Genomic DNA, 24,833 nt, shown 5'->3' with positions numbered 1-24,833 from the left:
CCTCTCCATTGGCGGCCGGCGGAGCGGCTGCGGAACCCGCGTTTATAACCGCCGCCGCCCTCCGCCGGCACCGCGGCCGGGCTCCATGCCGCGCCGGCCGGCATGCCCAGCCCGCTGCCGCCCTTCCTCGCCCTCCTCTGCTTCGGGGCGACGACCTTCACGGTTCCGCTCGCCCACGCCGGGCCGGGGGCGGAGGAGCCGCCGTGGTGCCCCTACAAGGTGTTGGGGGGCGAGGGGGCGGCGGGGGGGCGGCTCTGCTTCCGTCCGCCGGCCCGCGGCTTCCAGTGCGCGGCTCGGGCTTGCCGCGCCCACCGCTCGCCCGGCGGCGCTTTGGTGGCCAACGTGCTGGCCAACGGCAGCGTGCTGCTGCAGTGGGGGCCGCCGCGCCCCGCCGCCGGCCTCCGCGGCTTCGCCCTCAACTGCTCCTGGGACGGCACCTACACCCGCTTCCCCTGCGACAGCGTGGAGCTGGGGGCCGCCTGTCGCGACTACCTGCTGCCCGAGGCGCACGGCAGCGTGCGGTACCGCCTCTGCCTGCAGCCCCGCTACGCCCCGCCGCGCCCCGCACCGCCCGCCCAGTGCGTGGAGTTCCGCCTGGAGCCGGCCGCCATGCGGGACATCGTCGTCGCCATGACGGCCGTGGGGGGCTCCATCTGCGTCATGCTGGTCTTCATCTGCCTGCTGGTGGCCTACATCACCGAGAACCTCATGAGCCCGGCCCTCGGCGGGGCCGCCGCCACCGCCGCCGCCGCCCCGCATCGCGCCTAAGCCCGGCGGCGGCTCCCACCGCACCGCCCGCCGCGCAGCCGCTTCCGCGCCCCGGCTCCTCCCGGCGAGGGGGGCGAGGTGCCGCCAACCCCCTTCTCGCCAGCCGTTGTCGCCCAGGAAGCGTTGGGTGGCTCGCGTTTGCTTTTCCCAAACTTGCAGGATTTGGGGGGTTGGGGTTTTGGGGGGGTTTTTTGGAGATCTGCGTCCTCCGAGGGCGGCTTTTCAGTGGTTACGCGTGGGATCTCGGTGGATTAAAAGTAAATAATGGCAAGGGTCCACAAGTGCCAGAAAAATGCCTGTTTTGTAAAGCAAGTGACAGATCTGACGGAGGGCCTGTTTGAGAAGACTCTCCGGAACACCCTTATTTTAAGCCTAAATCCCCCGGCTCGTAGGCGCGTGCTGGAGTTTTCAGGATCCTGAGGGGGAATGTTGTTTAAAGTCTGTGGGAGAACAGACCGGTGGAACCACGAACCCCATAGCTAAGTGCACGCGGGATTCAAAGCCCACCTAAATCTCCTGACTTAAGTGGGTTTTGTATCGTGCCTTACGCTGCTCACGAATTCTGGGACCCGGGCTGGCCACTGTCCGACGCAGCTGGGGTTTGCTGGGCAGCTGGAGCGGCCACCAGCAGCCAACGCCGACTAAACCTGCCGTTCTCCCTTTAGAGCTGTCCTGTCGGTAGTTTCCGCAAAGAGCAATGCTAAAGAGACAAATTTAGTATGAAAATGGCATTTTGTTGTGGAAGTATGAACCGATCCTTAGTTATAAAACCAGTACAGTGTAAATGAGCACCGTCACTGCCCCCTGAAATCCCATTTTTTAGGAACGCCGTGCGCAGCTGCACTAAGGCAAAAGCGTCTTCAACACAGAACTCACTAATGTTGTAGCCGAGTGTTTTGAGCGTAGGAACACTCCTTGTTAACTGCTCACTCAGTGCTGTAGTCAGTAAGGTTTTAGCCATATTCTAGTATTAATTCTATTGTGCCTTAGTGCTGAGAATTCGTCCCATTTATATCGGTGTATCTCTTCCTGTAGTCTTCGTGGACAACTGTATCTCCCCAAGTGTTTCTGTCTCTGGAACTAGTGGTTGTTGGTTTGTTTGTTCGGTTGTTTGTTTTTTTTTTCTTTAAAAAAAAACAAACTTAGGCTGTTCATTACTTGAACTTTAATAGATACACAAAATAGTGTCAGTTACCATCTGAGACGTATTTATTTAGTGAGCTAGTTTTTATTTAGTGTTGTTTGTATGTAGTTGACTGCTGTCATAGAAAATGACTTTATATCACTTAAACTGAGCACCTAAAGCAAAAGTAGGGGAGCGGCTCTTCTGTAAAGGGGTATTGCTATTAACATACATCAGTTTCGTAGGTAATCTGTTTGTGTAAATGTTTATCGCTGTATGCTTCTCTTTGTGGAAGTAGTTTGTGAAGTATAAACTTGCTGGTAGAGGGTAAATATAGAACGTATATGGAATCCCTAATAAAATGCAGTCTTTGTACTAACCATAATCCCTTCAATAATTTGAGAGTGGCTGAGAAACTGAAGGTCTGCATTTCATCAGGCAGAAATACCTTTTATTTGTTTGTTATTCTTGCTTTGTTTTCTTTCTCACGTGCAGCGGAATAATTATCAGTGGTTTCTTTTTATTAACTTGCCTGTGTACTTGATTTAAGCAGCCTGACGGTATCTAGCATCGCCGTAACAGAAAGACGGTCTCATTCTTCGATGCTGAAGGACGATGGCAGAATTTTTCTTTTTTTATCCCTAAGGAGATTGACTGCTGGAAGAAAAGGCAATTGGTTTTTAAGAACATTAAGACAAATTGTATCTAGCGGTTTAGTTCAGTGAATTTAAACACAGAGTGAATTTGGGCCAAAGGTCTTTTAAAGGTTTCGAGTCAGTCTTTCCCGTAGCCGGTTCTGCACAGGACTATTAGCGTGGCACTGATTTTGTATATCTCTGTCAGCTTCTGTCAACCAGTGTTACTCTTCTGTTCCTCATCTTGTCGTGAATTGCCAGATGTGAAAATTAAATGTATAAATAATGAGCCTTGTACCACCTTGGCGCTGACCTTAATAAATGAAGAGAATAACGAAAAGAAATGAAAACATCACAAATATTTAATGGCTCAAGACCTTGTTTGACTCGAAGTGAGCAAATCCGCCCAAAGACTGGTCGTAGTGATGTTCCATTGCCTACTGTAAAATTGTGACAACATTAATGGGAAAATGAGAGGAGATTTGTTCTCTGAATACTTGATTTTTGTTTGCTAGAGGTTTTGACTGTAGGATCACGGGGTAATTCAGGTTGGAAGGTCATCTAGTTCAGCCTCGGTTCAAAGCAGGCTCAGCTGGGAGATCACACAGGGTTGCTCAGGGCCATATCCAGCGTTGCCTTGAAAAACTCTGAGGACAGAGACTGCACAACTCTCCGGGCAAGCCGTTCTGCTGCCTGAGCTCCATCATGGTACCGTCTGTAATTCAAAAAAAAAAAAAAAAGACTGGGGCCATAGAGATGATCTGGTCCAGCCTAAAACGTTCATCCCGAGCAGGAGGTCACAGCTCCTGGTAGAAGGAGCTCATGATCTACAGGTCCCAAGAGCAGGGGGAAAAGAGGTGCAGTACTCAAGATGATCACCAGGTCTTTCTGATCTGGGAAGCCAGATGTGAAATTTTGTATGAAAACTCACTGAGCCAAGCCCATTAATTATGGTAGCCAGGGGTCTTTGGGTTTGAATTTAAATGATGACTATTTGACCTTTGAATGAGCTGCCCTTCGCTCCGAAATCCGCCTTTGTGTACCAATTCACTCTTCATCGCGGTAACACTCATGTCAGCCTGAGGAAACTGAGCACCAGGTTTAATTCACAGTTTTGTATGTGACTGTCTTCAGTGAGACACCTCTGCTGGTATTGATAGGACGCAGTTACCTGCTGAAACAGCACCGAGTAGATCCTACAGAGACGTTATTTGCAGTCATCTCACATCTTCATGCATCTGTCTCAGTGGATTGCATTGCAACAGCACGCTGGGCAGAGGACAGACAAGAGCAAAATATGTAGAACAAGAATGTAAATCCTGACAGAGGAAATTCTGTAAATCTCTGAAGGATTGTTTTTATCAGTTTTTTCCTTTCCATGCATTGTAAATGGGATGTGGGAAACAATATCTCATAGTTTCTCGTTCATTTTCAGTGGATTAACTGGATGCATCCTGGTGTCTGGAAAAGAAAATCAGAGTATTCCTTGTTTCATTTCATGTAACATTAAGCAAAATATCTGCCGACCCATTGGTAACTGGGTTTTTTCCTCCATCATGAATATAGACGTTTCTTTTTGGCAATACTGGAGAAAATTACAAGTACATAGCCTTGATATTAATTTGACTCCCACAAGCCTTTGTGAGACCGCACCGTTAAAGAAAGCTTTATCCAGTACTTGCAGCAATTCCCAGAACGTGCGGAGTACCTCGCAGAGGTACCATCCAGCCTGGCCTGTCCAGGCAGCAATGAAGAAGTGGCAGTATGCTGATTTATAACTGCCAAGAAGCCGCTGTTATGCACCTAATGCTTTGGGAAAAAGTGGAAATAGCTTCTAAGGCAGCTACAGATTCTCCGTATTACTGGACAAGTACCTGGGTATTAAAAATCCATATGGTACACTCGTAGGTGGTATATGGTCCTGTGTTTATCCGGCAATTTCCCGTACAAATATCAAGCCGTATCCATTTCTGCAGGAGTTAAAATGGAAAGTGATGTGCTCGTTAACAACCTTTTTTTGTTTGTTTGTTTTCCTTGCCCTGTGCTAAATGTGAGAAAAACAACTGCTTAAACGTACGCAGCTCAAGTTCCACCTGACCCCAACTTTGAATCTTCTGGAGGAAACAGTCTGTGCCTCAGGCAAAGAATCTTCCTTAATTCCATTATGATATTTTTTTGTGGTACATAAAAGGAAAGGCTGCTTGGCTTTATTTGGAGGTGCAAGTGAAAGCTGGTATTTTGCTTCCATGGAGACCTGGAGTTGTAGTCTCGCAAGACTGCAAACTGCTGCCCTATTTCGCCAGTGTGGTCCAAAAGAAAGGCCAGGAAGAGCGGGCTGAAAGCAGAAAAAGTGGCAGATAACAGTTAACTGTGCCACATTTCTGAGACCAGATAAACAGAGCTGGAGGGCTATGAGAAGTCATTTCCAACCATTTATCCTGGCTGCGATGTAGCCTATGCAGGCAAATCCGGCACAAAATAGCATCAATAGGAGATTCTAGGTAATGAGCATTCTTTTACTTTCAACATTTTAGAACTGTCAGGAGCTGGGGAGCAGGCGTCTGCTTGACGCAGTCTCTCTTATCACCACTTCCCTGCAATTATGTTGATCATAGTGGCACCAAACAGCTTCTCAGCTCCGCCGTCAGCCCTGGAACAGCGAGGGTAGGATCTGTGATGGGTCGGACCAGAACCAGACTTGTGCTTAGAGCACGCGGCCATTGCCGCGGTGTCAAATTTTAACACAGACAACTTTTGTACTTGGAGTCTCTGCACACTCCAGTTGGAGTTGGTTTCCTTTGCGTTCTGCACTGACTGCAAAAATGTTCTTGTACGCCCCGAGAGATAAGCTTCCACCTCACCAATCTGCTGATGTCCTCTCACTGCCCTCGGAGGACCTTTTCTGGAATGAAGGAGGAGACCTCGATGTCCTGCTGAAGCCTCGGTTTCTCATCTCTCCTAGCTGTCCCATTTCTCAAGCACTGAAGAGTACCGGAGCCAGCTGAAATAGTGCAAGTGAACCAAGGTGGGAAAGCACAGTGGTATGGAAAGGGGAATAGATGACAAAATCCTCAGGCAAAAATGGAATTGGTCTGGCCTGAGCAAGGAGCGCCAGGATCGGTTTGACCCGTACGCGAGCAAAACAGTTCTGAGATCAGTGCATTTTACCAGTCAGGCAGTACATAAATAACTCCTAGTTTTGGCCAGTCTTATTTGAACAGTTTTGAGTAAAAGCATGAGTGTTTACTCCTAAAATGCAGAATTCCGTGATCAAGCATAACAGAAAGCACATGTCTGCGTCATCTTCACCACAGAGCCCCCAGCACAGAGTATTCTGGGCACAGACGTGGAGATGGGGTTGGTCCAGGGTGTCAGACCCCATTTGCTTTTCCTTAGGGATGATTCAGCTCTCCATCCAAATGCTTCTCCGTCCAAACGCTGCTCCTCCGCCTCTTTGGTCCGTGGCCCAGCTCAGTGGGTCACTGCAACATTTGGCTGCCACCTAGTGCTGAGAAGGAAAACTAGCCAGAAGACCCTGCTTTTCAGGAAAAAAAAGCCATTGCTTGAATCACATTCTTCTGAAAACAAACGCTGTGGCTTACATTGCCAGGCAAATGGGAATTACATGTGAGGGAGGTATGGAAATAGGGCCTGTTTGGGAAGAAGATGGGAACACCCAATCTTCTTGTAAATTTGGAGTAATTTCTTTCTGGATGTTGGAAAATTGCTGGTATATTAAATGAGACAGGGTTGTCCAGCAGCTAAGTTAGGGGGCTTGGAGCTGGGGGTGATCAGAATGTATCAGCTGTTGTGGCCACAGGAAATTATTACATTTCCATCTCTTTTTGGCATGCGTAGATGAAGCCTAATAGCACACGCATACGTGTACGTGTGCCCGAGACTCCTCAGAACTACAGAAGGACTAAATAGAGACACTGCCGTTGGCTCTGTTGGAATCTTTTAGCTGGGAATCTTTCTCTGCCTCACAGTTGTCCCTAACGTTGGAACGCCTGGTAGCTGAATCGCCTGTCAGGACAAAGTGTTATCACTCAGGAGTACGAGGCTGTGCGCTAATAGCGGGCCGTCCTGTGGGAGATGAAAAGTCGGGTCAGGACAAAGTGTTTGTGCAGTGTGTTTCCAAAAACTTGCTCCGCTTGGAAAACTGGGAGGCGCGGTTGGATGGGAGGAAATAAATGGTGCCTGTCTCCGAGTTGCTGGGAGACACTGGAAACGCTTCTGGGGGCTTTTCTCTCTCAGTAAGCGGCTGATAAGTTAGGCGGTATTTTTAGTTTAGCAGTTTAATCAGCAAGATTCACGAATTCTTGCTAAATTATTGCTTTTGTAAACACTTGAGTCCTTGTGGGTTCAGTTCACCGGTGCTGCCCAGGAGGCCCCAGAGGAAGCGGTGTTTATTGAGAAACCCGGCGCATGTCGGATCTCTGATGAGGAAAGGCTGAGCGCCCTGGGGCTGCCCAGCCTGGAGAGGAGAAGACGGAGAGGGGACCTCATCAATGCCCATCAGTATGGCGCCCCTGCCCAGGGCAGAGGGTTGGAACTAGATGACCTTTAAGGTCCCTTCCAACCTAAACCATTGTACGATTCTAGTATCTACAGGGCAGGTGTCAAGAGGAGGGCACCAGACTCTTCAATGGCGCCCAGCGACAGGACAAGGGGCAACGGGCACAAACTGGAACACGGGAAATTCCGTCTGAACATAAGGAAAAACTCCTTTATTTTGAGGGTGACTCAGAGCCCTGGCACAGGCTGCCCAGAGCGGCTGTACAGTCTCCTTCTCTGGAGACACCCAAACCCCGCCCGGGCACGTTCCTGTGCAACCTGCTCTGGGCGACCCTGCTCTAGCAGGGGGTTGGACGGGATGGTCTCCGGAGTTCCCTTCCAACCCCTCATTTCGTGATGGCTGCTGGGCTGCCTGTCAGAGGCCCGACACACCAAGGGAGGCCGCCCGGGAGCCCCGCCGAGCCGGTTCCGAGGGGCCCAGGGCCGCCGCGCTCCGGGGACCGGCCTCTCCTCAGGCGAGAGCCGCCCGGGGCGGCCGCGGGGCCGGGCCCTGGGTGCAGGGCGCTCCTATCCCTCTCCCACTCCTGCTCCCTTTCACCGGCAGCAGCGGCCTCCGCCCCCTGACGCCCGCTCCGCGGTTGGCCGCCGCGGGGCGGCGCGGCCCTGGCGACACGTCCCGGCACCGCCCGCCGCCGGGCCGCCGCCGCCATTTTGTGCGAGCCGCGGCCGGGGCCGAGAGGGGTTTGGGAGCCGCGGGGACGGAGCCGGGCTCTTCCCTGCGCCGCCATGCCTTCCTCGCCGCTCCGCGTGGCCGTGGTGTGCTCCAGCAACCAGAACCGCAGCATGGAGGCGCACAACATCCTCAGGTAAACAGGGCCTGCCCGAACCCCTGCCTTCCTCCCGGCGCGGCCTGGCCCGCCGGTGTGTCCTAGGCCCCGGCGGCCGCCTCCCGTCGCGGGCCGCCCCGCAGGGCTCCTTCTGTGGCCGCTGGCCTCCTTGCCAGCCCTGGGGCTGGGCTCGAGTGGGCTGACAGGGCAGGGGGGGTCCTCGCCGGCCTAAGCCGCGCTCGGGGCCCGCGGAGGAGCCTGCGAGGCCCACGGGCCTGGGGACTTGGCCCTGTTCGCACCCCGCCTCCTGCGGAGCCCGCTCCGGGCTGGGCTCGCCGGAGAGGCCGGTGCGGTGGGGCCTGCTCCGCGGTGGATGGCGGACCTCCGGATCCAGCGCTGCAAAACAGGAGCCGGCGGATTCGACGGGTGCGGAACAGCCCCTGTGTCTCGGCGTCCGAAAACCTAAACCCTCCTTTTCTCTTCCCCCCCCCCCCCCTTCTTTTTTTTCTGTAACACATCTGAAGACGAACTGCTCCATGCACTGAAAGGGAGCGCTTCCCTGTTGCAGGAAAACTGGACGAAGTGTTTGGTTCAGAATATTAAATGTCTGTTTAGCACTACAAGTATTTTCAGCTTGGCTGGATTCAAAAGGGGAGATGGGAGGCTGGGGATGGACTGACGGACAGGAGAGACCTGATCTGCCTGAAATCATGCTCCTAAATATTCCCTGAGCACTGCAGGAACATGATAAAGGTGGCTTTTCTTTTTTTTTTTTTTGTTAGGCAAAGTAACATTCACATTAAAAGATACATATTGCTAGCAGAGTACGCCAAAGAAGTATGTGTAAGTTATGTGCTCCATTTAAATAAAAACAAGATCCTTGAAAGGAGTAAATAGTAGAAGCATCTGCTCTGGCAGCCATCTTACTGCATAGGATGCTGTTAATGCTTAAACTTGGCATCAGATGTTACCTGTGGCAGTTCTACAAAAACATGATGTTACCAATAGCTGCTGGGGGGGGGGGGAAGGATGCTGTTCTTCTGTTAATAATGCTGGAACTGAGTTTTAATTTAAATCTGAGTACTAAGGACAAATTAAATTCATTTCTAATGCCCAGCCTTTTTCTTCCTCTCTGTTTTTGCAGAAGAAATAAATCACTTCCGGTGTGACTGACGTTCTGGCAAATATGGCAGGGAAATGTTTTTTTGAAAGTCTCTTCTTGCTTAAGATAGGCTTTTTTTTTTTTTGAAAATACTTATGTTAGGAAATCTATTAAAATTTTGCAGTGTTTGTCCTATATTTCATGAGTCTTTTAGGTTTTTGTAATCCTGTAAGTCAGGCTACAGAATTAACTTCTCTAGTCTATTCAGTGTTTTAATACATTACAGGTTTTTAGTTAAGGCAAATTTTTCACGTAGAATTTTTATTGGTAACTTTTCTTACTTCAATCTTCAACTTATAGAGAAAAATATCAGTAAGGCAAGCCTATTTTACTTTGAAAATGTTAGGCCTGCCTAGTGCCTACTAAAACTTGAACTTAATTGTGTTCTACTTCCTTTTGAAGCAAAACCGAAATGTCTGAATTTTAACCTCTGATGCATTTGTAAAACATAAAATTTAGCCTTTCATGTATAACGTCTCGGTGAAATGTTCCATTTACCTGGTAGGCTTTTGTTGGCAGTACCTGCACTCCATCACTCCTTGCTATAATGTTTCTTCTTAGTAGTTTATCCTTTTTAATGCGTGAAATTATGGAGTGGTTTTTAGCAGGCTTGATTCAACATCTTAATGTGCTCACATTTTATAACATCCTGGTCTTTTAAACTCAGAAAAGCAGAATTGTAGCACATACTTTGTTTGCACACTTCAGCAGTTTGGGTGGTGGCGGTGTTTGTTTGGTTTTGTTTTTCTTTCTTTAAACTTAACGTACCAGATAATAAGAGTTAACTTTTTTTGGACACTTAAAAACTTTCTGTCCTCTTAAATTGCAGTGGTCTGTTTCCAAAGGATTTGCAGTGAGTCTCACTTGCCAACCTGAATTCCTCATTCGTCCTTACTGTACTTGATATCTCTGTGCTGCCACTTGTGCCTCTGGAAAACAAACACATTAGATCTTTTTCATATTTGAATAATCAGTCTACCAGTTTCTGGTGTTATCTTGGTTCAGTACAGTTTCCATTTGCTCTGTAGTGTGCTTGCCTATTTTCTAACTAACCAGGTTTTAAACACTTTGTTCTAATCTTCCAGCAGAAGTCGGGCAGAAGGTCTTTTGAAGTTTGTTAATAGAATAGCTACCATCACCGTAGGGGCATGTTGAGATGTTAAAGCAAAGGGAAGAGAGGAAAAGCAGTAAGACTATGTGGAAAGACGCAATCCTTCCTTAAAACCTGTCAAACTGGATGTCTGTCTGTAACCAGTCCCTAGGCCAAATGTTACTCATCCTACATTTCCTGCTTTTACAAATACAATCTGTGTATAGGTCTCTTTTTTCTTTTTTTTCTTTTTTTTCTGGAACATGCAGACTTAGGCCATGGTTCTCCTTCAAGCATAGAAGAGGAAGGTGGAAGGGTAACACTTCTCTTATTATCAAACTTCATCATACAGCAACTTCAGCGTTTCCATTTGTGAATGTTTATTTAGTAGTACGCTCATGGTCTTTAAGAAGAAGTTACCATTTCAAACTCTCCCACTCTATAGGAGCTTCTCTGGTAACTTTGTGTTGTCAGGCTCTTAAGGTGTGGATACCTTATCTCAATCTCCCGAGTTCAGGGTCTGTGCATTACTACTGATAATGAAAACTTGTAGGATACTGATATGTGCTTAAGCTACATGTATCTTCCTTTGGTTTAGGAAACTTAAGTGTGTTAAGAAATTAGGAGTGTGAATATGAGATATTTTAGTGGCAGTAAACAGACTGAGATACTGAAAACCTAGTAGCTGAAACTTAAATTTCATATTTATGTTATGATTTATAGTTCAACATTGACCATGTATGAGAACTTACATAAACTGCAGGGGTGCAAGTTAAGTCGCTACTCACAGCTTCTCTACTGCCATTATCTGTCAGCAGCTCAATGCAGTGAGGTATTGAAATCTGTATTGCTTAATTTAAGAAATCTTAAATTGTATTAATAATCCCTCAAAAAGAAGGAAACGCTTTAACGTTTTTGTACTACAGCACTTTCATGTGACAGTTTATCACTGATAATGCAAATAACAACAAGTTGTTAATGTTTTAAAGATTTCATAATCAAAACTAGTTAACAATACTTGTGTTCTTGCTGTTTAACAGTGTGGGGATTTGGGGGAATGTTTAGTTTTGGTTTTTTTTAATATCAATTAATATATTAATATTGATTTTATATTGTTATTTTTGAAGTGGTCTACAAGGAGGGCACTTACTAGTTGTTTTCCTGCTACATGTTATGGAAAGGGATGTATTAAAATGAGTGATTTGTCCCCAGAAAGTCTTTACCAGCTGCAGTGGTACTGCAGGATTTATTGCATTTGCTTTAGTGTTTAGTAATACATGTTTCTGGCCATGGTAAGGAGAGAAACTGTACTGTTGTGACCTTACAGTAAGCTGAAAATACTTTACTGTAATAAGCATGTGTGAGACCCCAAAATAATAGTGAAATAGAAGAAAGGTGTGGCTAAAACTTTGTGTCTCAGTCCACATGGATTAATATTGTTTCTCCTCTCAGTGCCTGAAACTGAGTGGTAACAACTCTCACGTGTTAGTGCTTTGTTAGTGTAGTCCCATGTTGATCTCTGCGTTTTGTGTCCCAGAGGGTTGCAAGGAGCTCTGAGATTCTGTGGAGGGAAATGCAATGACTGTTTTTAGTTTCTGCAGTTAGAAGTCTATAAATTCATGGGCACGTGACTGGTCCATGTGATCTCATTGTAATGAGCTTTGGACTTAAACTGAGGTGAGCTTCCTCGCTGAAAACAAGATGTGTGTGCAGGTACTTAGTATATTTGATAGTTTACGTACCTTAGTCTTAATACTATTAATAGAAACAGCTTCCTGAAATTTCACAATATTTACAAGTTTGTCAATGTTTAAGCTTCCTGTTCTCAGAAGTCAGTGCTAGGATAGTGTATTAGTGTATCTCACCCTTTAATGTTTGTGGTAAATTTGAAGCTCGCTATTTTCCATCATCTGGGTAATTTTACGAGGCCAAGAACAAATACTAGATATACATTGTCTTGTAGAAAATGTTCATTGTTAAAAGGTTGTGCCTTATTACAAGAGATACTTGATGACTCACTAAACTAGATCTGTCCTGCTGCTTAATAAAAGCAGGCTCTGTTGAATAATGGTTCTGTGCAGACATTCTTCCCTCACGCCTGCCCCCCAGTCGTTGCAAGAAATGTGTTGAAACATTTTCAGAATATTTCATAATAGTACACCTGGTGCATAAATAGTGTAAAAGCTGTACCTTGGCAACTGCTAGTGTCAAAGCATGAAATTCCATGTGAGAAATGCGTATTCTGGCCATTCAAGGAAATAATTTCCAGTGGGTCATGTGCATTAGAGGCACAAATTTTTGATATGCGGAACCTTAAACAAAGATTCCGCTTTTTCTTTATATGAGATCACGCAAACTTCAAAGACATTTCCAACAGTTGGAGGTGGGCTTCTTAATGTGTGTGACCCAAGCAGACCTATCTCAAAGAATAATATTAAGAAGTAAAAGTTAGGAGGAAAGCATAGAAGAATATACTTTTCCATCGTAACGTCACTGCTTTGCAGTAATGTGGGAGATAAGGAAAGGAGGGCAGAAAGTGCCAAGGTGCCAAAGTCCACAGTTTTTCAGTTAGTTGGTATTAAAATATAGATATAGATAGGAAAGATATAGAAAGGAAAGAAGGATGAAACGTGGAAAAAGGATCAATTTGAAACCTTACTATTTTAGCACTGGAATTTCTTTTATACATGTTATGGCTCTTGTCACGTCCAGTAGAAGCAGTAAAAGAAAAACTCGGGTCTGGAAGTATTGCAGGGAAAAGAAACTAAATGTAACTGGTGCAGTTATGAGTCACTGTTAATGTGATGGAGGGCTGGGAGGGGCAAAGAATTGCACTTTTTTCCACTTGTATCCGTTTTCAGTCATTCGTCCTGCAGAAAGAAGCAAAAAATCATCATGTATCCTGTCGGTTTACAGAAATAGGAACCTATAAATAGTTGCTGGAAGAAAAAGTGTTGTGAAGCAAGAAAAGAGAAAGGAGGGGCCGTATTCCAATAGGACAAATTAAAGGAGATAACACTACTGATAGTTGCGTAGCAGTGTTTGAGCTTAGGGCAGAACTTGGTCACAGTTAGTCTCTGCCTAGAAGCTTTTTGGATCACTTCGAAGACACTGTTTGAAGGCAAACATCTGATTTGAATTGGTGTGTCTTCTACTGAATTTCCTTGCTATCTTGTATGTGAAGAGCAGCAAGGAGTCAAGATGTGACTTGTCTGTTGCTCAGAATGCGTACTTGGGGCTCTTGCACTGGTTCCCAGTCTCCTGTTTGCTCTGCTGAGAAGACAACTACAATTATTTTTTATTTTTGGGGGGGGGGAGGGGGGGGGGCATTGGGTTGTTAGCTGGCTTTTTGCTTTAACACTGTTCTCTCATCAGTCTCTGATAAATCATTGAAGCTGAAAGTGTGGGTCCTTAAAAAAAAAAAATGAGATTAAGCCATGGTCTTGACCTGTTTCAGAAGTTAGATTGTCATTATAAAGCCAAATGTTTCAGCATTCTGGGCAATAGTGACAGTATTTTACCATGTAACTTTGTCCATTAGACTGCCAGAAAACAATCTCTTTTCAGTCCTATTATTCAACAAATATATTGTAATGTTTCTTAATATTACTGAAAGACTTGCTGAGGTGCAAGTAGGTGTATTTAGGTTAATCAGAAAGAACATTTTGGCATTACCCCTAAAGAGAAGCAGGTTCCTGCCTTTTTTTTTTTAAATTATTAAACAAGTAGTTGTTCATGAGAATGGAGTGAAGCTATCCCTGGCTTACCCAAGAGTTTTAGGTGCCAGCCAGTAGATTATGTGCCCCACTTCTGTAAAGGTAATTACACAGTATGTTGTTCAGTCCACTTGAGAAAAGCGGCAGGCACACAAATGCGTGTACTAGGCTAATTAAATTACACTAGAGGTAGTTTTGGCAACACAGTGAGGGGAATAATGTAGTTAGCCTAACAACTTTAGCGGAATACGTAAGTATTGATCAGTTGGTATTGTTACTTACTTTCTCATATCAAAACAAAAAGATTTCTGCCTATACTGTGTCGTCCAAGAATGAATATGAATGTATGCTTTTTGCAAATCCAGGATGCCTGAAAGCACAAAAGAAATATCTGAAACACTATGTACCGTAATTCTAAGAACACTTCATATAAAAATACAGGTGCTCCTTTAGAAATGTTGTGTGAGTTTCAGTTGTAACTGTGAGGAAATAAGCACGTTGGATATGCTTGGCATTTTAGTTGATAAGCGTTGCCCAACTGTTCGGTTGTGATTTGTCTGATTGCTAAGAGGTGTTAAAAATTCAGTATGTATTTTTCGGCACTTTGGTGTTTAAAGTCCATCCAATCTAATTGCCCTTTTTCCCCCCTTTTCCCCTCTTGTTTTCCAGCAAACGAGGATTCAGTGTCCGATCCTTTGGAACAGGGACTCATGTGAAACTGCCAGGACCAGCACCGGACAAGCCGAATGTTTATGATTTCAAAACAACATATGATCAGATGTACAATGATCTACTTAGGAAAGACAAAGAACTGTATCCCTGTGGCATGGCCTTTTTAAAAAATCCAATATGGTTCATCCTTGAAAGGTGTAATTCATTATTTGGCATTATGCATTAGGAATATATAGTTGCTTGGTAGGTGATCTTAAAATGTTTTAGGTTTACAGGAGGTATTTTTACAATGGGCCTCTAATGCTCCCTTGTAAATTGCTATCGAGTTACAATGCATGCATTCAAAATGCTCTTCTGTAGTATGTAACATGTTTAGCTCTTGAATGAAAGCACATTCATACTATCACAGATTGTCCGTTACCTCCACTGCACTGTGGATCATATTTTCTGGGTGCAAAGACTGTCCTGATAACGGATATGCGAAGAGCGACCACCTCGACATTAATGTTGTATTTAGCTCAGACAAACCGACAGGTAAGGTTTACAGTATACTTACTCTGGGAGAGAGGATACCTTTCATTAAAGAGCTCACCCTTCTCACTTAGAATTTCTTGATACATGATTTGATCTATGCACCAAGGAAAAAAAAATGGTCCTATAGCATATTATAAATCATAGAATTTTAGAAGCATTTAGGTTGGAAAAGACCTTTGAGATCATCGAGTCCAACTGTAAGAGAATGGACATAGGAGAGCCCAATAACTTATTTAATCGTGGAGAGCAGAGGCGATCAAGGTTATGCACACTATTTAAAACCATGAGTAATGTCAAAACTGCATGATTTTCGAACATCTGTATTTAAAGTTGACTTTTCATTTGTTTTTAAGAAAACCCACAAACCTGCAACACTGGGGCACTCATTCTAGATATTCTTTTCTCAACAAGGGATCTGATTTTATATTTTTTTAAATGTTAAATATGAAAGAGAAAGCTTACCCTAAATAAGGGATTCAGTATATGCTGAATTTCTACTTAGAAGATAGAGGACCCTTTAGAGTGAAGTATGCCTGAAATGAGTCTTGGTAATTCAGTAGAGCAGTCTTCATGCTTTTAGTGGTATAAGGCTTTTTCCTAAAATCTTGGGTCTGGCCATCTGAAGATCCAACAGGAACATTAACATGGTTTAAATGTCTTAATTGTACTCAAACAGCCCAGTTTTCTTGTATCTTTTTGAAAAAATTGGACTAAGGCTAAACAGGTTATCAGGGACTAGAAAACTTGGAACATGGTAGAAACTGGTTCAAGCTGTTACCCAAGGACTCAGCAGATTCAATAACTTTTTGAAAGATAGCTCTATAGTTGTTTGGTAGCACAGGTTATACTATGACTTATTAACACTCAGCAAATTCTTTATTGTATTTGCTGCTGAATAGTAAATTTGAGCTCCCTGAGACCCCAAAAGTGTCAGCTTCTTTTGCATTGGGCATTGAAAGGCTCCTGTTAAGAAGGGCTGGGCTGTTCGATTAAACCTATACAGCACAGTGAGAACTGATTGAATATTGGAATACCTTTCTGCATGGTGTTGCACACAAAGGGGTATTGGTTTCCTAATACCTAGTTAGAGGTCCTTTTTTGAAAAAAAAATTCAAAATGTAGGGTATAGTCTTAATGAATCACACATGTGATGTGCTGGGGTTCATTTTTTGTATCCCTCTGCTTGTAGAGAAAAGAAAGATTTTTGCGAACCCATCTTAACGAGGTATGCCATATCTTGATTAAAAAGGATTGCTTCAAAAGAAAATTACTTGAATTGAGAAATAATTTTAACAACCACTAGTGACTTCTGATTTCCGTGTTGCATTCTTCATTGCTGCCGTACTGAGTATGGCACTGCTGTAAGATAAAACCAACAGAAAGCCCTCCTAGTCCTCCCCATTCAGCATACTTCAGAGTTCCCATTTTGGCTCTGCTCCCTGCTGGAGGTGGTTGCTGTGTTCCCCGAATGTATTTGCAGTGTTACAGTTAAACCTTTTCTCAAGGTAAAGCAAGTTTAAACATTAGCCATGACAAGGGTAATAGGGCAGGAACAGCTGCCTCTACGTCTTTGCATTTTTGATTCTCAATTAATGTAAGTTAAGGTTTTCAGAGTGAAGACTGTCAGTGCAGAAAGCGACTCCATTTCCAGAAATGGCTTTTGAGGGTGAAGACTTTTGCAGTAACCAAAACCAAACGTACTCTTGTCAGAGAGTTGTGGAGTAGTTTTTTGTCAGCCAGGGTCATCCGGGCTCTCAGGATTTTTGGGTGAGCCTTTCTTCATAGAGGTGATGGGCATGCAGACGTTACCGACTGAAGGGCGGGAGGGCCTGCTCTCCTGATGGGCTTTGAGTGTAATTGGTATGGGAAAACAAAAGAACATGTGGTTCTTCATACAATTCAGCTGCTCGTTCTGTTCCCTGGCCTTGCTTTCATCGGCTAAGCGGATACGCCTGCCACCTGTAGCCTTTCGATGTGGTTTGAAATAATCTGTGCTTGTCCCATCACTGGAATACAGGAACACGTGAAGTTTGAGTGCTCAGCATTCAGCACTGCCTCAGTTAGGGGTGATGTCCCTCCTCCAGTTCTGTATGCCAACAAGGGTCCAAAGCATCATGGACACTAGATACTCACTGAAATTGTGGCTGTAAGGGACTTGGAATGTTCTCTGTTGGCCAGCCAAGTAGATGACCCCTGTTTCAGAAGGCAGTAGTCTCGAACTCCTGCTGCGTTGGACATCAGTCAGAGCAAGGTTAAAAAAGTGTTAGGGTGAAAAGGTCCATTGAAGCTCTCTTAGTCACTTGTGGAAAGCATCTTCGTTGTGGTTAATTAGTGAAATACAGAGCACAGGCTCACACATACCTTGAAGGCATATGTTGAATTTCAGACACACAGGAATAAGGGATTACTGGAGCCAGGCACACAGATCCAGTTGAGTAGGTGGTTACAGTATATCTAAAATGGAAGTACTTCAAAGAGTTTTAAGATGTGGTAGTTAAACCTTTTTTTTAATATATATATATATAGTTAAGGTTTTAAGTATCCGCATCTACCATTGCATTAGAATGCTGCATTTAAATTCCCCGAGTCCTAATAGAGGGCTGTAACAAAACTATTTAAGCCTGTTCTGAATGTGGCTTTTGGATGCTTTTTAAAATATTACTCTTATTATTTCTAGAACAGTAGAGGGTTATACTACTAATCTGTAGGAGACATGACCACTGTCTCACTGTCTGTGAGGCTATGCGTGTATAGATACACTACCTTGCTGTATTTGTGTGCGTAACTGGACCTCTCAAAGATAGGCCACGATGACTACTTGCCCTTTATAGCTGTGTGAAGGGGTTTAAGGACTTAGTTCTAATTGTATGATGGTGACTTTAAAGATGAAACAAAAATAGAGGTATAGAGGAAAACTGGTAAGCCTTACCTCCAAGTGAATGCAAAAACTAGTCAAAGATGAAACTTTCTAAGCACCAGTTTAAATCTGCAACAGCAGTTCCTTTTATGCCCAGGGATAGGAACTGTTCAAATGGAAATTTGACCCGAATTCTGCAGTAGTAGCTCCTAGATTCTTTATCAGTATTAACGAACTCCATGATTGATTGTTTCTTTCCCTTTCTCGACACTGGATGTATCTGTGACCCTCGGACAGAAATACCTAATGATTTCCATAGATAGGTTTTCTTACTAGGATTTCTAGGCAGCTTACCTCTACTCCGCAAGCCTGGCCTGCTGCTCTGTTTCCTGCTGTTCTTACCTCTTTTAATTTGACCTGCTCTCTAGCTGTAGATAGGATTCCAGTTTCAGCTGCATAGTTACATGATGATATAAGGGGAAATAGAAAGGTGAAGCGGGTTCCATCATGTGTAAAATCTTCACAGGGTCTAGATGAACAGAACTGAAATCTTTATTTCCCCGCAGAAGATGAGGAAGGCCAACAGAAGTATATTGTTGAATTAAATGGGATTCACTGTAGAACTGCCTAGGGGAGATATTCTGTGCTTTTCCCAAAACTTTTCAGTCCCACTTGAGACACCATCTCCTGTGCCCATGAAGAGGAATTAACACAGAGAGGATCAGGACTAGCTGAGAAGAGGGGGCTTCCAGAAGCACTGAGGCTATACTGAGGAATAATGTTCCTGTCTTTGTTGGGTGGTGATGAATAAGGAGGATCCTTTAGTGCTGAAGTCTTAGTCAGACATCACTGCAGTTAGGCTGTTCTTACAGGAAAACTGCATTTCCTGTCTCGGAGTCAAGCTTAGCTTCATGGGAGAGTACGATTTGAGTGTTAATAGTCGTCTCTTCCAGGAGGTTCCCTCTGCTCTCCCTTAACACTAGTACTGGAAGAAAGGAATCAGTTTCTTGTGCAGTGTCTCTCAACTGTACTAGAAAGTTACGAGGCATCAGCCACAGAATTGATAAGCAAAGTGCTGAAATACTGCATATCCCTTGTAGTGAGAGTTGCTGGGTTCTGCTCGAGGCAAGAAATAGAACTGCTCGTTGGACCAAGGTCAGACTGTCCTGCAGGTCAATAGGAGGTCCTTCTCCCTTTTCTGAAGGGTGGAGTCAATAAGAGATTTGTGTTTTTAAATCGGAGACTAAAACTGAAAAGGAATTGTCATAACACACAACCTAATGAACTAAATTTCTGTAAGTCTGCAGCTAGTCCAGGATTACATCTATCACCTTTTCCCAGTGAGGTGTAGCATATATTATGAGGACAGTAGCATCTGTTTGTTACAGGCTTGGTCCTAGTCGTTTAGAATTCCTCGGTTCGTGTAGTCAAGTTCTTGAGAATTCTTGCTCTGGAGCTCATCAGTTTGCTCTATCTTCTTAACATTGGAGTAAACTGTTGTGGAGAAGTCGGTTAATAAGTAGTGGCTTTACTTGCCAGGCCAAGAAAATGGAATAAAGGAAGAGATACAAGGATTTCGATTTCAGATATAGTTCATCTAGAGCAGAAACCGGGTATTTTTTTTTTCTGCACTTCAGCGCTCTTAAATTCTTTGGTTATGTAAGACCGACCTTCCATCGGGTTTAGTCTTTCATTTTCCTGGGAGGGGTTTAGTATCAAATAATATATTGGATCCTGCTGCTTAGTCGTGTTTTCCCACTTCAGGAAGTGACACGTGATACTGATATCCAGATGATTCATGGCCTGAGCAGGTGATGGTGCAGGCACTGATGGGGAAAAGCTGTTGGAAGGAGAGTTGGCAGTGACAGGAATATCTTGCTCTAAACCGCTTGCCCAGTCTCTTTTGAATGCGATTTGTTCATTGCAGAAACTTCTGCCACCTGTAACAAAGCTAGGATCCATAGGAATTGTAGTAAGTCCTGACACGTCTGGATCAATGAACTGCCCTGATACGTGGAGCGTTTATACCGGACCACTTTAGTTTTGCTGTACAAAGCAACCTTGAGCTGCTTAATGGGGAAAGTTATCGCTGCAGGCGTGTGGAGGAGGACTAGTGAGATCTGCAGAGCATCCGCACCCTGCTTTGTGGGGCCATATAGCGCAGTCTTGAGGATTCCTTTTTTCAGGAGTAACTTAATTAAATTCCACTTCAGGTAAGCTCTTCACACCTGTATTTACCTTACATTTTTACTTGATTTTCTTCATGGATTTTGAACCGATAAACAGTTGTCATTCCAGTGGTCAGTGGGATAGTTTCTGTATCTCTCTAAACCACTTTGGAATGTTTTATTTTAGGTGTGTTTGGAGTTTGGGGGTTTTTGTTTTTTGGTTTTTTTTGAAGCCTGACTTTGCACAAGCTAAAAATGGTTGAAATCACGGCCTGCTGCATGTCAGTGGCAAAACTTCTTTTGAACGCAATGCACCATAAGTCTCATTTTCTTTCTTAACATGTCTTTCGAAGTACTTTAATGCTCTTAGAAGTAGAGGGAAGGGATGAGGATGGAAAGCAGTGTTTAAACTGGATTCAAACAATCTTCTAAGAGGCACACTGCTGCAAATCTGTATACTTCCAGCCAAAAGCTGATTTCCAATCCCTTTTTCTTCATGAAGGATCATAGGACCAGAACACTTCACAATCTCAGCCCTTTCAAAGGCAGCAGTTTTTAGTGCTTCTTACTTTGGCTTCTGAACAAACTGCCATTAAACTTCATTTCATTCACGTTAAAAAGGAAGTATTTAAAATGATTTAAAAAATATAAAACATATAAATGTATCTGAGCTTCTGGAACATGATAGAAACTACAGACTCCAGTCTAGTATTAAGTATTTTTCAGCATATAAAACATCCTCTGCCATCCTGTCTGTCTTCTAGGTAGTCTTTGGAAGGTTTATTTCCTTAACCAAGGTGAGTCCCGAACAGATGCTCTAAAGAATTCTGACTAAGGGATCCCATCAGATCAGCCTGTCCCGAGGCTGATAACTATTGTAAAATCCATTTAGAGTGATTTCATTGACTGTGTTTCAGTCATAGCGTATGAACTCTGTGAACAAACATGTACATTTGAATTTTTAAGTGTCTTCAAAAGGGCATTCTTGGAAGTAAAGGTGACATTTGGATCTGAGGCTTGACATAGTTGAATGGATGTTAAAAATACGGCTACTTGAATGTCTAGCCAAAATACGTCCCTGCCATCTGCTGGCCTCCTGAATGCACCATGCAAAATTAGCATTGCTTAAATATGTTTTGCTGCATAAGCAGATCATAATCCATTGGCTCTGTTGCTTGGGATACAACAGAGGAAGCTTTCATAAGTAGCCCGAGCAGTAAATGCAGCAAGACGTTCCTATTGTTTGCTCTTTGCATAGCTGACTTCTTAGCTTGGGTTGTTTATAGACCCTCATCATTGTGAGGGACTTCATATAAGGGTAAGTAAAAAATTTTCCTGCTTCCGCTCTTGGGCATTGGCTTAAATCCCACTCAATCCTGTTCTGATCTGTAGTTGATAAAACTTAAAAGCAGTTTGCGGCATAAAAATGAGCATAGCTATGTTTGGTCCTAGTTTGGCAATTTCATCCTGGACTTCAGTGAGGGGAGAGAAGTGCCAGGGCTACTGTTTCTTGCCTTGAAGAGGTTACCTCGGATTAACGCAAAACTTCTGTGCCAGTGTAAGGGATGCTTATACGTATTTTCTTTTCTTATATTGCTTCCAAAAGAATTTCCATCTTCAGGGTAATGACTGTAATTTCTGCAACTAGCTTTAGTTGCAAGACAGTAAAACCTCTGTGCCTGACTTCTGGGATCGTAGCATGGTTTGGGTTGAAGGGACCTTGAAGACCATCTAGTTCCACCCCCCTGCCCTGGGCAGGGACACCTCCCACCAGCCCAGGTTGCTCCAAGCCCCGTCCAACCTGGCCTTGAACCCCTCCAGGCACGGAAGGGATGTTTGTGCCATTTTTCTTGGATATGCAGAAAGATAATGAAAATATTTAACAGACTGAAGGCATATTTCCACACAAACTTTGCAAATATATGTTACCCCTTCTTGTTCTTCGCTCTTGGATTTGTAACTAAAGATAAGGATTTTTTTTGTCAGAGCATTTTATCTTGCAGCATTTTCTACTTAAACTTTGTGTATGAAGTATTAGTGTGATGTCTACCACCTTTTAAAATGGTAGAGCTTTTGGGTATAAATCACATCTGTTTCCATTTAAGCAAAGTTAGTATTTTGCTACCAGCATTGCGTCTTACTAAAGCTCCAAGTTAAGCAGCTCTGTCTAATTGATTCTTGTGGAATCGTACCTTCTACCTTTACTAAAGCATCTAGAAACTTACAGCAAAACCAACAGCTTAAGTAATAGAAGATAGTTTTGAAAAATACTATTGTGAAGAAAGAAATGTGATTTTAATTTACTGGGAAAAAATAAATCTTTGTAGTTTTAGCAATTAATTTTGATGCTTTTGTCTCTAGAATGATCAAGTTATGTTCATGTAAGACAAATCTTTTAACCCTTTTGGGTATGGAAGAGCAAGTGGGATTTTGATGTTTCATCATTTTTGTTTAATGACTCTGATTTTAAAAAAATTCTCAATACTGCCAAAGGTACAAATTGTAGAAATTGAGTGAACTGTGCCAAATTTTCCTGATAATCTACATCTGAGGTACCTTATATGTCACCTGCTTCCACTGAGTGTTTTGAAAACTCACTTCTGCGTAGCTCCCCCCATGTCCAGATAGTACGGCGTAAAGCCTCTTTCAGCTACTTACAGAGGAGCGTTTTGAAAACTTCTAACGGAGAGCAATGAAAGACCGTTTGGAAACTTTGGATGCATTGGGAAACATGATCAGTAACCCACATCTTGATAGAGGGAAGATCAGAAAAATGTGGAAGGTAAGAGAAATCCAAACAAGATGGCCATTGTTACCATTTTACGCTGGTCATCCTCCTTTTACTCCTAGAGTACGCAGGCGCGTGCTTCAGGCACTGGCACAATTAGTTGGATCTCAGTGTTTTGTGAAGGATAGCATATATCCTTCTATGTATTTAAAATAGAATTTTTCTGGCACTTGGGGATCCAGGTGCCAGATTTATTCGACTAGAGTAAATATAGCAAGGTTTCAGGAATGGACCAACATATAAAGAAGTATTTAGCAGCGCAAATCAGCAGTCTAGCATAGGAGCAGCAGGAGAGGTGTGTGCCAGGTTCTTACTTTCCAACTTGGTAGAAACAAGTTGGCCGACACAACTGTATTTATAAAAATCCCACTCAGTATAGAGAATAGTTGCTGTCATGGAATTCTTATTGGAAGATCTTGTTCATGTATGCTGCTAGTGTACGTGCAAGAAGTGTCTGAAGGGCTTCAAATCCCAGATAGGGCTCAATCAGCCCTGAGAAATTCATATACAGGAGAGCTCTTTTCAAGAAAAATTTCTGCAATACGCTTCTGAGAGAAAGCAAAAGAGGGAATGTAATATAAATAGAAATATGCATTTAAATGCTAACCTTTCCCAAATGTGATGCTGCTACTTTATGGGGTACTTATTTTTCACTGATTTGATACAAGGTAGTCAAAGTAGTGTTAAAATCTGATGTAGTATTAATTACTGAAATCTCCGTTTTCAGGATGCGTGAAAGAAGTTCAGATAGTCTGGCTGCCACGGCCAGACTCATTGGCATAGCATCGATACCATGTCAGGGAGAAACCCAAAGCGATGAAAGTACTGTATTTTCAGAAGATAGTAAGTTGGGGTGGGGAGGGGGAGAAGGTGTTCTGGCTTCGTTTCTGCCCGGTGGCAGAATTGGCATCTTTAGAATTTAATGCAAGAATAGAGACACGCTAACGACAAGTGTGAGAAGGGCTTGTTGTGAGAAGCGTTTACCCAAGGCGCACAGGTTGTGCGTATGTGAGCTTTGCAAAATTAGTTGTTAATCAGACCGTGGATTAAGCACATCCTCCTCCTTCGGTATCCCGTTTGTAGGGTTGGGCTAAGAGTGTTTGCTGCAGACCTCCCCCAGCGTGTTTCTTGCTCTGCATGCTGCTGTTTAAAAGTGGTCCTGCTGTCTTTATGAATGTGTTCTCAGGTTTCCCAAGTGTGTTAAATGAAATGGCTTAATTGATTTAAGTTTTGTAATGCTGGTGTTTTGCTTTATCTCAGTTACCCTATCCAGCTATAGCTATTTAGTTGAAAATTTCCTTGGAGTGCTACCATACAAAGCAATGACATCAATGGAAACCAATTTGTAAATAGTTGTTGCAGACCCTGTTTCTCTGAGACATCGAATGGAATGACTAATGTTTTTCTCACACACCTCTCTCCTCACAGCTACCTCAGAGTACTTCCCCCCGCCCCAATCCTATGGCGCTTGCTGCTCAGCTTCTGCAATCCAGCACTTGTTTCTAAACCTGAGAAGAGCATCCAAAAGTAATGTGTGATACTTGTGAACCCTCTCACGATTCCCTCTTGCTTGCCTACTGCTCCTGACAGTGGTTTCTCTATTCCTTTGTTACGTGTCCGTGTCACGTACTGGACTTTCCCGTAGTTTGAGCTCTCTTGCCGAGTGACCAAGACACTGTAGATCCCAGCAGTCAAAACTGAACTCCTCTTGAAGTACACACTCGGATGAAGTGCATAGTCAGCTCTTTGATGGCATAGTCAAACATGCCACATCTTTGAAGTCGTCTTGTTGTGTTCTGTCTTTGGTATCCTTGTCTTTCCGGTATGTTTGTGAGATCCCTTCTCCAGCTCTTTGGCGGTGGACTTTGCCACTGCTCCCTGTCCTTTCCCCTTCGACAGCTTCTGTCTGTCCAGTCTCATCAAATAGAGTTTCAGCTGTTCGGCTCCAACAGGACACTGTCTGGCATGTGAGCTC

The 24,833-nt window shown here is 43.9% G+C and overlaps 2 protein-coding genes across 2 annotated transcripts in view; both read left to right on the top strand.

Moving 5' to 3' along the window:
• The first annotated feature begins 42 nt into the window (after positions 1 to 42).
• On the top strand, positions 43 to 2,887 carry FNDC10 (fibronectin type III domain containing 10). Its single transcript, XM_074560513.1, has one exon. It carries the CDS (start codon positions 103 to 105, stop codon positions 766 to 768), a length of 666 nt encoding a protein of 221 aa, XP_074416614.1. The 5' UTR covers positions 43 to 102; the 3' UTR covers positions 769 to 2,887.
• A 4,626-nt stretch (positions 2,888 to 7,513) lies between these two features.
• The window catches only part of SSU72 (SSU72 homolog, RNA polymerase II CTD phosphatase), a 28,413-nt gene continuing 11,093 nt past the window's right edge, over positions 7,514 to 24,833 (top strand). Inside the window, exons 1-2 of the mRNA XM_074609501.1 lie at positions 7,514 to 7,910; positions 14,509 to 14,652. Coding sequence (XP_074465602.1) covers positions 7,831 to 7,910; positions 14,509 to 14,652 — 224 coding nt within the window. The 5' untranslated portion in view covers positions 7,514 to 7,830. The remainder of the gene's footprint in view (positions 7,911 to 14,508; positions 14,653 to 24,833) is intronic.

The sequence above is a fragment of the Larus michahellis genome, chromosome 16 (assembly GCF_964199755.1).
Source record: "Larus michahellis chromosome 16, bLarMic1.1, whole genome shotgun sequence".
In the NCBI taxonomy this organism is placed as follows: Eukaryota; Metazoa; Chordata; class Aves; order Charadriiformes; family Laridae; genus Larus; species Larus michahellis.
This window is presented reverse-complemented; position numbering and strand designations above follow the sequence as displayed.